At 45.4% G+C, this 17,478-nt stretch overlaps 1 protein-coding gene across 1 annotated transcript in view; it reads right to left on the bottom strand.

The window, feature by feature from the left end:
* The window catches only part of SLC1A1 (solute carrier family 1 member 1), a 62,606-nt gene extending 46,322 nt beyond the window's left edge, over positions 1–16,284 (bottom strand). Inside the window, exon 1 of the mRNA XM_030877094.2 lies at positions 15,937–16,284. Within this exon, the coding sequence (XP_030732954.1) occupies positions 15,937–16,027 (91 nt within the window). The 5' untranslated portion in view covers positions 16,028–16,284. The remainder of the gene's footprint in view (positions 1–15,936) is intronic.
* Between the last annotated feature and the right edge of the window lie 1,194 nt (positions 16,285–17,478).

The following is a 17,478-nucleotide window of genomic DNA, read 5'->3' as shown; positions in this document are numbered from 1 at the left end:
CTTGCATTATTCCTGATTTTAAGGGGAGAGCATTCAGACTTTCATCACTAAATATGACACTAGCAATAGGCTGGGTTTTTGGGGTTCGGGGGGTTGTTTTTTTAAAATTCTTAAGAGTTTAAAGCAAAAATTCAATTGTGGGCCTTGCTTAATTTTCCTTCTCCTCCCTCAGGCTTTAAAGTAGTTTCTGTCTTAATTATTTTCAAAGTATGTGTTTATTATCTAAACAACTTCAAATGTTTCTGTAATGCTATGAATTCAATAAAGCTTAGCAATGAGTATACACCAAGTGCATTCAGGAAACAGTTCAGGAGCACAACAGATAAAAGGCAAAACATTTGCTGTAACTGCCACCCAATGTCCATTGTCTCTGCTGTTAATAGCATATCTCCCAACTCTCAATCTGTTTCAGGTCCAGCTCAAGTTATAACTAATTCAGAAGTTAGGGGAAGAGGGTGGGATGAAGGAGTGACTTTGGCCTGGTCCGTCAGATAATCTCGTTTCCTTAGTACCAAGACTGATTATGGAATGGTCATTGACCCAATTAGGACTGAGTGAAACTCAGGCCAAGGCCCCAGAGTCTTGTTTGAACAGAGAGACATTTTCTCTTTTCTGCTGGGTATGAAGCAGGGATATGGAAACCTTGAACTGTGCTGGCAGCTATCTCACCACCAGTGGGAGTGTCTTACCTGAGAGTGAAAATAACACAAAGAGTGCAGAGATTACACGTAAAGAGAGAATAGGACAGAATGATATTTTTGAACCCCTGAATTCAGCTGTACTTGAAACCACTCACCATTTCTGAGCTCTTAAATTCTCTGAACCATAAATTCTATGCCAACCCCCCACATTTCTGACTTAAGCCTGTTCAACTGGGATTTTCTGTCACTTCCAATTAGAAGAGTGGGGAGAGCGAAAGTGTCACTGATATTCTGGGTGCCCTCTCGATCAACCACGCTGGCCCTCTTTGCATGAAAGAAAAGCTGGTTGATGTGAGGGCAAGGCCTTCTAGCTGTGGAAGCCATGGGGATGGGCCTGTGGGATAGGGCAAGGTAGGAGAATGGTCATGCTGGTACATGGTTACAGACGATACAGGAGTCATTATACACTTACTTCTCAAAATGCCCATAGCAGAGGCCTCCAGTATTACCAGACACCATCAGACTAACTTCTCTACCATCATTCGTAGAACTTGATAATGGTGTCCCAAGAAAACCTCTTAGCATGGCATTCAATGCCATGTGGCTCTGTGCCCGTTATTCTCCCTTTGCCCTTTAGATTTACCTTCTGTCCTTTTCTGCCCCGCTTTGTGTCCCGGGAGAGTGATCTCTACCAATTATGTAACCTGGGGTTCCTTGCCCTCTGGCTTTAGCCAAGGAGAAGCACTAACTGTGGATCTTAGGACAGAGAGAGAAAAGTTGGGATATATGTTGTCTTCATTCCTTCCCTGTCCTGCCATGGTTCTGGTAGTGGCTATGTTCCTCTGTGGCCATACAGGTCCTATCAAGCAGCTACTCTGTTGCAGCCCAGCCCCCAATGGACTGTGATAACACTGTCCCCGCTTCCCTTGACCATTCTGGCATAGGAGAGTTAACAGCTTCCCACAGTTACTAGCCCTGGGTGCCTCACCATTCCTTAACCCCACCTAACTCTGTAAGTAGTCCCTTGATTACAGTCTGTTCAGTTATATACTTTTGAGAGAGTGGATCATCTGTTTTCTGCCAGGTCTGCCCTAGCTGATATAGGCCCTCACATCTTCATCATCATTGATCTTATCATGTCCGGTCACAATAAACTCCTTGCTGTTTCTTAAAGATGCTCCTTGCTTTTGTGCGCTTGTTCGCAGATCCCCCTCCAAGGGAAACCCTTTGTCACTATCTTTGCCTAGTGAAGTGCTAATCACCCCTCAAAACAGAGTCACCTCCTCCAGAAAGCCTTTCCCAGGGTCTCTCCCCAGGTGAGATGAGTCTCTTCTCTGGGTCCTTCAGAGCTTCATCTTCATCTATTGTCCCCTCTAAAAGACCTCTATCTCAGCCCCTCCCTTCATCGCAAGTTCCCAAGGCATAAGCATTGTATGCTCACTTTTGTACCCCTGTAATGTCCCAGGCACCAGTGCCTGACACTCCATGGATGTTTGGCCAATACCTGCTGCACTGAAGTGAACCATTTTGCTATTTAATGCATATGCCCAGGAAACCACTGCATTTTCTATTCGTTACTCATCAAATCTGATTACAAAAGGCAGGAGAAAATAGCTGAGATAGGGTACCATTAGCAGAGCGTGAAAACTGGGCTATAGGAATGTGGGTACAATTCTGCCATGTTGTCCCAGGGCCATCAAACCCAGAGAGGCATCATAAATATGGCCTCTCCAGTGATGGACAATGGGTATAGTAATGTACCCATGAGAAGTTAGGTGCCTGGTTCCTACACCTTGGGACTTCTCCCAGGCTTCTGGAGCCCCTGGAGTCCAAAGAGTCCCTTGGGTTCAAGTGAGGATAAGGTTGGTTATAGGACCAACCCACAGGAATCCAGTCTCTACAGCAAGCATTCAACTGGCTTAGAGGCCCAGCTTGTTCTAAGCTAGGAACAACCAGACTGTCCCTCCCCCCTAAAGATGGGTCAGTCCCACATATGTGTGTTTGGGTTATTTCCTGAGATACCTATCTATGACTTGACTTGTGGATTCTAAAATCTCCCGTTTCCTACCTGTGGTTGACTTTTTTTATTCTACTTTTTTTTTTCCGTCTTAAAATGGTTCACATCTGCTAAACTCATGGGTCATTCTACCGATCAGGTTATTTTATACATTCCTGTGAAAGATCTTCATCTACCTTGTGGCCATACTCCACTCTTTCCCCTCCTTGGTACCCAGGCAAATATTTGGTCTCCAAGTCCCTGAAGGAATGACAAGTCTCCTCACTCAGACGTACACAGTTTGGAGAGGCCCTGGAATCCTCTGCTTGAAGGACACACCTTTTCTTCGGGTTTAACACCAGATTATCCGGGAACCCTACCTCTTTACAGTAACCAGTTTTACAACTCCCATAAACACCTTCTTGGTTCATTACACAATCTTAGGAAGGCTTCTTTCCATGTGTAAAAGAAATCTGACCATCTACCCCACAGTGGGGTTTAGTCAGGGGCAATTTGAGAGCAGGAAAGAGATGGACCTCTGCGAGAGAGAAGGGAGCCAGTCATCCTGGATTTTCTAGACCTGTCACAAGCCTGGAATTCCCATCTTGATGAACCCTGCATCCAGAGTGCTAAGTCTAAGTAACTGGGACTCCCCAACTTTCTCAGCCCATTCCTCACCTCTGCCTCAAAATTGTGTCACCTGCTTATTCTTACCATGTTCCTGCCTGCCAACTGTTTATCCCTCTCTTCTCCTAACTTCTATGGAGCCTTAACTCTGACCTCTCCTTCCCCACTCCCAGAAGGACTGCAGAAATATTTACTTTCATCTTCAAATGAGTTAAGGTGTATTTGAAGAACTGTATAATATTTCCTAAATTAAAATGAACGTGGTACCCAGTGTTGAAAGTTTGGGTCAGGGATTTCTGTCTCTAAATACCTCAGATGCTTCTCTTAACCCTAACTGAAAGAAAAAAGGCAAAGACAGACCAGCTTGTTTATTACCTCTGAAAGGAAAGAACACTCATGTATAGAATATTAAACATGTCATATAGCTAAAAAGGGCCAGATGTCTTTTCACAGGGATGAGAGTTGGGCCCTAGAAAACACACGAAGATAACATTGTATATTAGTGTCTTCAAGGAATAACATTGTAACCAGGACTCAAGTTTTACAATTTGCATGACTCCCTTTTTTCTTTGTTTATGGGAAACAATAACAAACATTTATAAGACACTTTATAGTTTTATAAAGTACCTCCACATGTTTAGCTCATTTGATAAAAACAATGGATTAGATTTAAGGTCTAGAGATAAGTATAAATGCATTTAAGATGACTGGCAGAGACCAAAAAAAGAAAAAAAAAAGAAACAAACATGGTGAGTATAATCTTTTCACAGTAATACTAGAGGATTTCGTTTATTCTTGGAATCTTGGAATGTTTTACGTTTGTGAGGATCTTCAGCCTCCTTTCTCAGTATTGCCCTCATGAACAGATGTTCCAGGGCATGGGGAGAGGCTGTAAAAGGGGAGAAAGAGAGAGAATCTAAGCAAAAAGTCACAGCTGCAAACCTCACTGCAAAATTCACTGTGATCTACCAACACTTTCCCCTAGAACACAGAGCCCTGAACAGGATTCAAAAAGCCTTTAAAAACTCAGCGATGAGCACTGCAGGATCTTGATCTTGGATTCAATAAATCTAGTCTTCTATGGTTACTTACTTGCAATTTAAAAAGCAGCCAAGGGGGCTTCCCTGGTGGCACAGTGGTTGAGAATCCACCTGCCAATGCAGGGGACATGCGTTCAAGCCCTGGTCCAGGAAGATCCTTCATGCCGCGGAGCAATTAAGCCCGTGCACCACAACTACTGAGCCTGCGCACCTAGAGCCCGTGCTCCGCAACAAGAGAAGCCACCGCAATGAGAAGCTCATGCACCACAACAAAGAGTAGCCCCGCTTGCCGCAACTAGAAAAATCCCACGCACAGCAACACAGACCCAACGCAGCCAAACCTTACCCAATCATTTCCACTTAAACAACAGTAGATGTAAACTTCTAATTTTTTTTTCAAAAAAAAACAAGCTAGTTAGAGATTACTGGCAAATACTTACATTCAATGCAAATGGCAAACCAGTTACAGAGAAGACCTGGGCATGTTTCTCCGGGACTGTGTGTTCTGCACTGGCAACAAACAAGAGCTCAACCTCTGTTACTCTGTGGAACTCAGAATTTCTCCCATGTGATGAAACCTCAGGAAATTCTCTAGGTGTGAGAAAGAAATCAATGAAGCGGAAGCAGAAATGGAGCAAACCTGTTATGTCTCCTGGTTGACAATTAACTTTTGCTAATAAAAAAAGTAAAAACTCATCTTCAGAATCTTTAACAACCAAGTCTAGTGTTTGTCCAAGCTGTTTAAGCTCAAGGTCTACTGGAACAAGCAGCACAGACAGGCTAATTAATCTCTTATCATAGAAATAATCTCCAGACAGGGACAGAAATGGGCAGAATTTGGACAGGGATGTGAAACGATGTGTGGAGGGGGAAAACCTAGAAAAAAATTCACTGAAAGACATAGGAGTTGCCAAATACCACATTCAAAAAGACTCTACCATCCAAGGGTGATTCAGCTCCATGCCATGGCCCAACTTTGGGAAGCCAGATGGATCTTCCAATCTCTCTAATTCTGTCCAGTTTCAGTATTGTATGGAAATATTAGTTAGTCTAATTAGTCCAAAGAACTCTCTGGAGATCAGGCTCATTCCTGTGCTGGTTTCCTGAGAAGGTCAGATCTTCCTCAGGGTAGAAAGATGCTCTCCATTCTGAAAGCTCCAGGGTCATGCTGAGCTCACACTAAAATGGCTTCAGAACTGTTAGTGATTTAGGCTTGCCCTTCTTCTGGGGCCCCCAAACTAGGAGTAAAGTATATTTCAGATGACCCCAGCTTGGATAAGAGTTCCTCAGGGTCTTCACTCAAAAACCCATGCAACTTACTGGGTAACTAGGGGGTCGATGGGATAGGCTCATCAAGGATTGACCTCTTCTTCAATGAAGAAGGTTCTATATCAGTCAAAAATATTTGGGAGCATCTCTTATGAAGCAGGTACCAGGTTAGATGCTATGAGTGTGACAGACCCATATAAGACAGCATTTTTTTTTTTAACCCTCAGGACACTGAGATAAGAAAGAGAAGCTGTAAAAACATAACAATACATATATTAAATAGTTTCATACAATACTGAAATCGGACACAAGATAAAGACCCCTGTACTCATATCATTATCTCTACCTGGGTTTGTCGTCTTTCCAATCTTCAAGCCCAGAAATCCTACCACACCTGCTCAAGGCCATTCCTGGCCTCCTCCAATTCCCATTTCCACCTGTTTCTCAATTCCCCCTCTTCTTTGAAGGCCCAAGGCGTGTTGTAGCTTTCCTGCAGCATTTACAACACTTACACTCATATTAGTGATTTCTGTGCACATGTTGCCTGACAGACTAAGACAAAACACAGACTTCAACTCTGCATCTCTTGCCCGTTAACATCAACACTTGTTCAATTTAAATTAACTGCAAAATGAATAGATTTTCCCAGCAATGGACAATATTTTTCGTCTTACATGCCAGTTCCCTTTGATTAACAGTAGTTGCCTAGAGAAGAGTTTTGAGGATTCTGAGGTCATAACAAAGCTCCAAGGTAAAGAGTGCCTATAGTCAATTAGTGATGTCTGCCACAGGGCAGGATTAGGAGTAGTGGTTCAAATGCAGTACAATTTGGGAAAATAAATTAAGGGTTATATGAGCACAGAGAAGGGAAATCATCTCTGACTGGCAGTCAGAGAAGTCTATATGATAAAAGTGAAAATTAGATCCACCATCAAGGATGGGTAGGATAACAGTGGGTGAAACACATGAGCAAAAGCAGTAGGGCAGGAGAGTATGACACATCCTGGGAAAGCAACTCTTAGACAAGCTCAACTAGAATAAGTTCAAATAGAAGGTTTATATGGGAGATGAATAGGGGAAGGACTAAATACTGTAGAATGTCTCAGGTTGAAGGACATGATAAAGAAAAGCCAAGAGACAGACAAGGGATGGAGTAAGAAGGAGGCTACTAGGCTTTATTTAGCTACTGTACAAGAGTGAAGTCTACAAGAATGCTCTGAACTATCAATTAGGTGTATCAAGGTTCATTAGGAAGTAGCCTTGCTTAATAGTTAAGAACTGCAGTTTTGGAGTCAGTCCTGGGTGCAAATCCCAGCTCTGACTGTGACCTCACGTGACTTAAGCCTTGTAAGTTTCAGTCTCCTTTTCTGTAAAAAAAGTACACTTCTTACCTCATTGTGCTAAGGCTCAAATGGGAAATAATGTGCATAAAAGTCATAATAAGCCCTCAATAAATATTACCTATTAGGCTTGGTTACCCACAGAAAAACATATTTTCAAAGGAGAAAATGTGTCTCCCTCATTGTCTCATAATTTGGGAAATCTTATATGAAACTTGTAAAGTGGTTACGTGGCTCAGAAAACAATTAAGTATATGAAATAGCCACAGAAATAGAACAGAATCAGTTTATTTTCCAGTAATGCTCGGAGATTAGGCTTTTTGTGGTTTGGCATTTCTGGTGATGGTGCATTTTTTTGTTGACTTAATTCTTTACTGAATTATAAGTAACCAGATAACTCTCAAGTGGTAGAAAAATAATTTAATTTTATAATCTCAATTAAGCATTGTCCTCTAAGGATTTCCTCCTTAGCCAAGTAAGTAAGTACAGTTTTAACCCCCTGAGAGCATAGTTGTCTCAATGCAGCTGTAAAAATTAACACACAGTGCAGACCCCCGCTGAGGTCACTTCTGAATAGAAGTTCCAGTCCCAAAGGCCACCACTTTGCTTCAATATGCAGACCTAGCAGAGTCACATGATGCTGGTATCAGGACCCTTCCTGGACACAGGAAAATCTGCTGTGACAACTGTTCTGCTTGTGGACCCTGTTATGGACTCTGACCAACAAGGGCTCTGGGAACAAAGACCTTAGCCTGAGTGTGGAGGGATTGGTGGGAGGGTCTTGTTTCCTCAGTGCTGGTTCTGGGTCTCGTGGTAGAGAACAAGGCACAGAGTCCCCACTCTCCTGGCAGAGCGGGGACCACTGCCCAGAGCTCACACAACTGGGGCTGGGCCTGGGAGAGGAACCACCCAGGACACACAGCATGAAGTGTCTGTGAGCTGGGACAAGGTCTGCCCATCCCAGAAAGTGCAGGAGTATTTGCTGGAAAGGAAATATTCTACCTCTGGTAATGGAACAGGCAGTGGGCAGATATTTTTCAAAGGTAGGGTAGTAACATTTCTGGCAATGAGTGAGTCACTGAAACACTTCCTTTCCATTAACAGAGGTGTTACTGTGGAGCGTTCTAATTACAACAGAGCACTCTTTGTCGCAGTTTGGGGCTGTTTTCCTCAGCAACTATAATGAATCAGCTCCTTCTAAATCTATCTGCTGTGCTAAACTACAGCTCCGAAGTGAATTATTGGCTTAATAGTAACTGTCTTCAATGTTGTCTTCTATTAGATGTATGTTTAACATTCAAAATAGGAAAGGCCATTGAAAAGACTTGCTACTTTAACAGACATTGCTGCGGGGGAGTTTAAGTGGGCCACTCAGTTCCGTCTAAGATGAGCTCATTTTCTTCGAGAGTGCTGGAGTCCCCACGGTACTCGTGACCCCAGATCTCCAGCGACATCAACATGGGGGAGATCTGCAGTTCCTCAGGTGAACAGAGCTGCCTGGCACCAGGCCAGCATGTCACTGACTCTATATAGGACAGCTATTTTCAGTCTCAGTTCTGCTAAAGGTAATCACAATTTCTCCCAAGTAATTAACATGGAAAGCTTTCTCTCTTAATAAGCAAGTGTTCATATGAGCACGCATATGCTCTCCAACAGCTAATTCCTAATCCCATTTATTTACACCGGGTCTGAGCAACCCAAGGTTTTTACTCATCTGAGCTACTATATGAGCTCCACCAAATCCAAATTTGGCATGTGATAATTTTCTACATCTTATGTCGTCGTTTGAAGCTTCCTTTATTTCTTATGCCCACTGCTCAAATTTTTGACAGATGGGTTAAGTTTGATCAGCCAAAAATCAGAATCTTTTCAGTGATTCCCCAACTCTGGTGGGTTCTGATTTGGTTTAAAAACTGAAAGCACCAGGCATAGGCATTCAAAGCCCAAAATTGTTTCCCTAATCCTTCAATATGTGGAACTAGGGACAAGTCAGCTAAAGGATGGCTTCTCAAAGGTACTTAATTAAGCAGATACATGCAAGATATATATACATGTATAGAAACAACGTAAGTTTATTAGACCTCACATTACTGTTGTGATGAATAATTTAAGGCTAACATAGAACATTACCCTGGTAACAGTCCCACACACAATTTACATTTTTACACCCCAAGTCACAGATGTAGAACAAATGACTCAACATCAAGGTCATTTTACCCTCTAGTAATGACTTTTAACCCTTCCTTAGTTCCCTAAGGAAGACTTCCTCTAACTCCCAGCAATGAACTGAGGAATGACTATACAAGCATAGAGCTAAGGGATTTTAAAGCTAGAAGGAACTTCAGGGACTTTCTGACCCAGGGTCAACAAGTATGCAGCACACAGGCCACTATTTCCTGACCTTAAGCCCTTGGCAGACATCAGTAATCAATTTCAGAACTTTTCTTTCTCAACAAACATATCACGCCAGACAGTCCACTACCTATAAATTGGAGTTGGCACATGAATGAAATCTCTTTGATCTTCCAGCTAATCCAAACCTCTCTTCCTTCTGACAAGAAACAAAGATTCACTTTTTTATATAGTGTTTTAGAGTCAGTCTCATTACTTTAAGGTCTCCTTTCATTTTCTAGTGCCTGCTAAGGGTAATCAGAATGCTTTCGCCCTCTAGGGGTCTATAATCTAGTTTTGAAGAAGAAAAGTTTAACATGCTTGATAAGTATATGTAAACTAAGTGTTAATCTGTCTTAATGATGCAGATCAGAGGAGGCTGAAGTAGGCAGAGAAGAATGTATGGTGGAATTCAAGCTTAGCTTTGGGCTCATTTACTCATTCAATAAACAAGGATAACGTCTAACTATCTCTCTGAGTCATAAATGACACAACAATTTAACAAATGTATTGAGCCCACCAGGTATTGTGACAGGTGCTGTGGGTATAGAGAGGGGCAACACAGAATTCCTTCTCTCAAGGGCTCATGGGTCAGTGGGGAAGGCAGGAAATTAGAATACACTCTAACTATACAGTTACAAAAAGCAAGTAGACATTGGTTCTGTACAGTGGGAGAGCGTGATAGTTCTTTTCCAAGCTGCTGCCCCCTCCAGGACTTCCTCTCCTGCCAGACATCACCACCTCCTTCTCCCGAGGACTAAACCTAGCCAAGCCGCATCAGATTAACCTGCTGAACACCTCACAGAGCTGTCCTTTCCTTTCCACTCTCAATGCTGCTGCTCTGCTAAGGCCCCCATCTCTCTCTCTCTCTGCCTGGACCTTAACAGTAATCCCCTAGGGTGATCTGCCCACTTGCAAGATCACCCTTCTCGGATCCATTTTCCACATCCATCTGCCTCAAGGATCTTTTCTAAGCACAGTCCTGCCTATGTCATTGTCCAGTTTTGTCCTCAGGAGCATGTCTGGACTTATCAGCATGGCATTCCAGTCTCTCTAGGATCTGGCCGCCAACCTCCGTGGCAGCCTTGCTTTTTCTCCCCCCATGTCCCTCAATCACACCCTTTGTGCCAGTCACACCAAGCCACTTAGTTACAAGGTAGAAAGGGCAGGCTTTGAAGGTGGAAAGAATAGCAGGGCAGCCTCATGGACAGAGGTGTAAGGGTGGCTCTGAGCCTAGAGTGGAGACCAGTCTGGCTGATCAGTCTGGCAAATCCCACAGGAGCAGTGTTCCTCCAGGGCACACACTGCAATTCCGAGAGTCCTGTGGAGGCATGTTGCAGCCCCTTCTCAGTCTCAGGGGAGAAAGGCGCCAACTACAGCCCAAAGTGCACACTACACAATCCTCATACCCTATCCTGATGTGGCATACAGCCAGACCACCATGGTCTCCAGGAGGGTCTGCAAGGACCAAATATGACAGGGAGATGGGGAACAAGACAGAGGACAGCAGTCCAAAGGGGGAGGAAGGAAAAGTATAGGAAGACTGGGCATTGCCAGTTGTTATCTGAGTGATCCTGAGCGAGTTCTGCACTGTTCCAAGTCTGTTTCCTCGTCCATGTAACGGTGAACAATAAGGCCCACTTTATAGCTGCAATATGTTTTTCATTGCTTTTTCTTAAGTATTTCCTAAGATTTCACTAGCCATGATGGAAATGAGATTAGAAAAGTGTAAAATACATAGCAGAACAAGATCCTAACTTTCTTATACAGAACAATTATAAAATAAATCATTTTTTTTAATTAAAAAAAATACATAGCAGGTTAATTGTACTAGCTTCCTAAACTGGTCTCTCTGCTTCCACACTTGTCTCCGCTGTCTGTGGTCAAAAGAGCAGCCAGCCAGGGAAAGCTGATTAAAAGATAATCAGACCATGTCACTGCTCTGCTCAACACCTTTTAATCGTTTCCCAACTCCCAGTAAAAGTCAAAGTCCTTATAAGAACTCACACCATCCTACTGCCTCTTCCCCCCACCTCCTCACTCCACCCCCATGCTCTTCCTTAAACACATCAGGATCTCCCCAGATATCTGTGCTCCTTCACCTCTTTCCAGTCTCACTTCAATTCTCGCCTTCCCAGCAGGGCCTTCCCATTCTCCCTATTTCAACCTGCAATCCCCCAGCGCCCTCTCTGCTTTGTTACTCTGGAGCACTCTCACCATCTAACATACTCTACATTGTAGTTTACCTATTTTTCCGGTTTACTGTCTGCTTGTCTCCACTTGAACATAAGTCCCATGAGGACAGGGTTTTTTATTTTGTTCACTGTTATGTGCCCTGGTTCTAGAACATTCCCTGGCACACAGTAGGTGCCCAATATATATTTGTTGAATGAGCGAATGATTTAAGCATCGGTTACTCTACAGGTATATTCCAAGGCTGAGCTGATTAGACGCCCAGCAGCACCAGGCCTGAGACCTGCCAGAGCACGAGTTTCATGATAACAAAATACATTCTGAACGCTGAGCTGCAGTCGTCTCCCCGCCCGATCCCCGATCTTCAGGAGCTTCACAGACACGTAGAAACTGAGCAAGAGAGCTTACACCATGACTCAAATTAGCACTGCCAGATACAAGAGCTCCGGCGTAGGAGACGTAAGGCTGGGTAGGGCAAGGGTTATTACTAAGAACATGAAGGAATTGTTCTCGATTTTGGACAATGGAATCTGAATCTGTAAATGACCCCTTTCTTTAGTGCTCCAAAGAAAATTATTCCGGATGAATAAGCTTGCCAGCTCTGTCCTGTAAATAACAACAGCTATTTCCTTTCCTGAAAATCCACAACCTGGAAATCAGATTTTTCAAACGACTGAAATAAAGCACTGAGATAAAGCACAACCTGGACAGAAAGATCAGGCTTTATGTTGTGAACGGGGTGAGGGTTCCATGAGTGCTTTACCAACATTATACACGCTATGATCAGTACTGGCTGACTTGAATCACAACGCTTGGACACAGAATTATCACACACAGATTCTGCTTGCACAGAATTCCCACTGAAAGCACTAAAATTCTTCCCTCATAATTTCTGCCCTGTTAAGTGAAATGAGAATCAGGCTATGGGGCACAAAACAAAATGATTAATCCTTTCCATATCCTTTTAAAACAGTAAATAATTCTCTGGAGGCTGGTGTTCACCTAGACAGAACACGTCATCAAAACACTTGAATCACCTTGGACTCAGAATTCTAGGCTGGACACCAAGCAGAACAGAGAAAGACCACGAGAGACCTTATTTTATAAGAAAATATTAATTTCCTCACAATGAAATTATTCAAATCATCTTAAAATGACATTTATTGAGTACTTGTTATATGCCAGTCACACAACTAGATATTTTCACATTATCTTAAACAACTCTAATAGCAAATGAGGTAATGACCTATATCCCTATTTTCCAGATGAGGAAATTGAGGATTCCAGAGAATCAGAGATTTTGTCTAAATGGTAGAACATGACAGTATCAGAATTCAAATCTAGAACTCTTGACTCCAGGCTCTGTGCTCATACTACTACACTACGGAAGCAGGGAAAAAGCTTGAAAGAATTGTAATAGATGCAATGAAAATTGTTCCTAATCAGATTTTAGTAAAGGCCTCTCACCTAAAAATCCAAGATATTATTTCCAGGACCTTGTAGGGTTTCACAGAAATTAACAAAGATGGTCACTTAACTATTCAATCCCTTTATCTCATGAATAAGAATATGAGGAAGTATTTAGCTTTTAGCATCTCCTTGTCCATGAAAGAAATTAACTTTTACACCTAATAAAGATGACTTTTAATTTCATTTCCCCTCAAATGCTGTCTTCAAAAATCAGAGGCTTTAAGATGGCTGGGAAAAACCTTTGCCCCTCACTTCAAAAATCAAAATATTTTAAAGTGTCAGGGCTGCTGAATTATAGCAGGGACAAAACATTTCAATTTTAATCAGAAGATGATATTCTGTCAGGGTAATAAATAAGTTTAACTGTTTTTTCTTCTTTAAGATCCACATACTGAAAGGTTCAGAAAGGAGGCTACATGAGAGTGCTTGTGACTTCTGTATCAATCAAGACTGTTATAAAAATAAACTTACTATCATGGCCTAAAGGGCTTATGGATGGACTTAGCATCCCTGTTATGAGTTAGCTGCAATTTCACTTCTGGGTTTAAACCAGAATGAGTTAGCACAGACTACACAGACAGAGGTATGATTTTTGCACTCAAGCCCAGTGTTCCAAAGAATGAGGAAAAGAGGAGGACTCTGGGAAGTGCCTTGTGATGGACACATTGAGGGTGGTGTAGGCTTGACTTCTCAGACCAGGAGCTGAAATGCTCAGGGACTGCCCGATGTTGCTCCTTTTGCAAATGTGCTGAAAGACTTCAGTTGAGCGCTTACAATTTTTATATGGTGTTTTTCCTTTCTGGAGCAAAGTATCTGAATCAAGCTCCTGGGGCTTACCCACATTAAAACTGGAGGAAATTGCCCATCTGACACCAAAGGCCACATCTGCAAAACAGACATGTTATCTCCCGTGACTCTGAAGACGTATTTATGCAACAAGTTCCAAAGGCCAGGGGACAATTTTCAAAATCTTTGCCAAACCAGCCTCCAGTGAATCGGTAAACTCAACACTGGTGTGCCACACTTGGTTAATAGGTGAGTATCTCTGGAAAACCCCACAGCTGAAAAGGCAGGATCATTTCACGCCCATGGGGGATTGGGAGGGAAATGCCAGGCTACCCAAAACCATCCTTAAAAAGGGATTTAACAATTAATTCTGGAATCTTGTCACTAGGAAAACAAACAAGGCCATCTCATCTATTTGGCTGTGGGGAAAAGAAATCACTCTCTCTGAGGCATCTGTTATTTAAAATGTGATGGGGTGGGATAACTCTTCCCTTAAAAACACCCTAACCAGGGACTTCCCTGGTGGCACAGTGGTTAAGACTCCGCCTGCCAATGCAGGTGACACGGGTTCGAGCCCTGGTCCGGGAAGAACCCACATGCCACGGAGCAACTAAGCCTGTGCGCCACAACTACTGAGCCCGCGCGCCACAACTACTGAAGCTCACATGCCTAGAGCCCGTGCTCTGCAACAAGAGAAGCCACCGCAATGAGAAGCCCACGCACCACAATGAAGAGTAGCCCCCGCTCGCCGTAACTAGAGAAAGCCCGCGTGCAGCAATGAAGACCCAACGCAACCAACCAAAACAAAACAAAACAAATGCCCTAAACCATGTGGTTCTTCTTGGGGAAAAGAGTTAAGCAGTCAAGACTTGCTCCTCTACTTCTCTCTTTTCCTCCCACACGTGGCCTCTGCTAAGGTAATTCCAGAATGTTATTTATTTACTAGAAACCTGACTTGACTTTGCATAAGGATCTGGAGGAACAAATCCGACCCTGAGGAATCCATTAACCTCCACAGACGTTTTTTGGGGGGGCGGGGGATTGGGCACCAAGAGGGGGAGCAGGCAACACCAAATATTCTGAGATTCAGAAGCAGCAGCTGGAGAGAAAAGTGCATGAGGCTGGGAGAGGTACAGGCTAACTCTCTCCCCAGCTCCAGTTTCCAAATGGAAGGTGGGGTTTTCAAAGGAGCCTCACCTGCTGGGTGTCCCCACCTGTGCCAACTCTAAGAGGAAAGGAGGCAGTCAGGCGCCAACGCCAAAGAGGAGCATCCCAGGGCCCAAGGTGTAAAACAGACAACCTGGCAGAAATTCAGAGTCTAAATAGGAACAACTCATACCTCTGAGCAATGGATCTGACATTCACCTAGTCCAGTGATTTCTCAGGAATGAATCACTTAAATACACCTTGTTTAAAAACAAGCACATATGACTTAAAAATTACTTTCAATACAAAACCAATGTGGAGAGCAAGGAAGCTCAGGGAGGCTACCTCGGTAGATTTGCACGGGGGAAAGGGAGAAATCTGATAGCTCTCTTCCCCTTGACATCCTGCGGGCCACAACTACATACTCCTGAATTCAAGCACGAATCTGGCAGGTTTTCCGTGCCTCAGTGCGGGCAGCGGCTAGCCGCGTGGGAAGGCACTTTCCAGGCACTGCCCAGGGTGACCGACCGAAGGTAACATCCACCTCCTCCCTCCCCCCGGGAACCGGACCATCCCTGAGGTTCAGGTGCCTCTTCCAGTCCAATCGGGAACCATCATCCACACTCAATCCCTGTCCGGACAACGCATGGTTCAGGAAAAAAAGGGGGGAGCAGATAGGATTTAAAAAATTAAACCACATTTGCTTCCACACACGGGAAGAACCGAGAGCTCTTGCTTCCCTTTCTCCCTTGCAAGCCCCTTTGACCATTTTGGGTAAAGCAGGAACCCGCAGCTCGCGGAACACCCAAACGGGAGTCCCGGAGGAGCTTTGTTCTTTGCACGCAGAAATCAACACCCTCGAGGATAAGCCCCCGCGTGGTGTCCGAGGCCGAGGGGGAGCCGAGGGACCCGAGCATCGGGTGCGCCAGCGCCATGCCCACCCTCGCGCCCACCCTCGCACCCGCCCGCCCCGCACGCGGCCTGGGCGCTGAGAGGGCGTGAGGGTGCGCGCGTCGTCCACCCGCCACGCAGCTCACCTAGCACCACCGCAGCCACGGTGGAGAGTAGCAGCCAATTATTCCTCAGGAAGCGCTTCCAGTCGCATCCCTTCTTCGCCGGCTTCCCCATGGCTGGCGCCCGGGCTCCGAACCACAGGAGAGGCGGCCGCTCTTGTGCGTGGGGCTCGGCCGTGCGCGCGGGGGCCAGTGGAGCCCGGGGACCGCCGGCGGCTCCGCGGCTCAGTGCAGGAGGGATGCGGCCGCGCTGGGGAGAGGGTGTGCGTTGGCCGCTGCCGCAGCCGCTGTCGCCGCCTCCGCCGCCACCTGAGCTCGCGCGCCGCGCCTGCAGCCCCTGCTAGCTCGGTGGCCGTGCGTGGCGGGCGCGCCCGGCTCCTCCTGTCGCCGCCGCGCTCTGCGGCGCCGCGGCCAACCAGCGAGGAAAGAGGGAGGAGCGGCCGGCCCAGGGAGGAGGGCGGGTGGGTGCGTGCGTGGTGCGCCCGGGGGTCCCGGTGGAGCAGGCGTGGGAGGGCTCCCACGCTGTGGCTGCAGCGGGGACGGCTACTCAGGGACCGCTGCGCTCCTCCCCAGCCTTAGGCTGGAGGCTCTCGCTTTTTTTTTTTTTTTTTAATTGGTCAGGCTAGGTTTTCGGATTTATGGTTTCCTCCTCTCCCTAATCCAGAGGGGCGGAGTCGCTGGCCCCTTTGGTTTGGACTTCATTCGGCACACCAGCACGCCTCCTCTTTCTCCATACCAGCCACTGCCAGTGCAGCATCGCAGTGGGGAGAGTCGTGGGGAACTGAGTTCTGTCTTGGGTCCCATTTGCTTCTCCACTGCAGCCTCGGATTGGCCAGCAGCCTGGAAAGCCTCCTAGAAGCCTCTAGGAGGAGGGGGAAAAAAAGAGTGCTGGGGGGGCGGTGAGCAGGACAGGACTTTGTGAACTTTCACACGAGGCCTCAAACTCCCCTGCCCCCACAGGTATTGTTAACTCTCCTCCTTAAGCCGAGGGAGGTGACGCTCCCACAGGATGGTCTGTGGACCCAGGGCTTGGAATGGGCCCTCTTAGAACTTCACTGCCGCTCCTTGCGACCGGCTCCGTGGCCGCGCAAGGCCCCAAAGCTGTGAGACTTGGCAGAATGATTGGGACTGAGAAACCGACCGAGCAGTTCTGAGGAGAAGGTGGGCGGGCCCATCCCTAAGGCCAGATGCTTTGGAAAGGCAGACACAGGAGAGGTGGAGAAACTAGGTAAGTGCAGCTAAGTGAATTTTCTAATTCTCTTCCATTCTTCTACCCAGTTTTTTCACCCTCGCTTATACAAAACTTTTTCCTTCCCTTTTACCACGCCACCACCTCTGCAGCTCCAGTCTGCCTTCTCATTAGCTTTCCTAACGTTAAGTCAGCCCTGCACCTTTTTGCTATTGTAGAGTCTCCTCTGATTGGTGAGGGTGGGGGAATCTCCCAGCTAGATTTTCTGGTGACTAACCCCTCACAATTAGAGCTCCATTCCTTTGGCTTAAATTGACAGAAGTGTCCTTGAAGAGAAAATAAGTTTTATGAACCATGTACACTTTAGTATGAATGAG

This window comes from Globicephala melas, chromosome 6 (genome assembly GCF_963455315.2).
Source record: "Globicephala melas chromosome 6, mGloMel1.2, whole genome shotgun sequence".
NCBI lineage: Eukaryota > Metazoa > Chordata > Mammalia > Artiodactyla > Delphinidae > Globicephala > Globicephala melas.
Note: the sequence above shows the minus strand (reverse complement) of the source record. Positions and strands in the feature narration are given on the sequence as shown.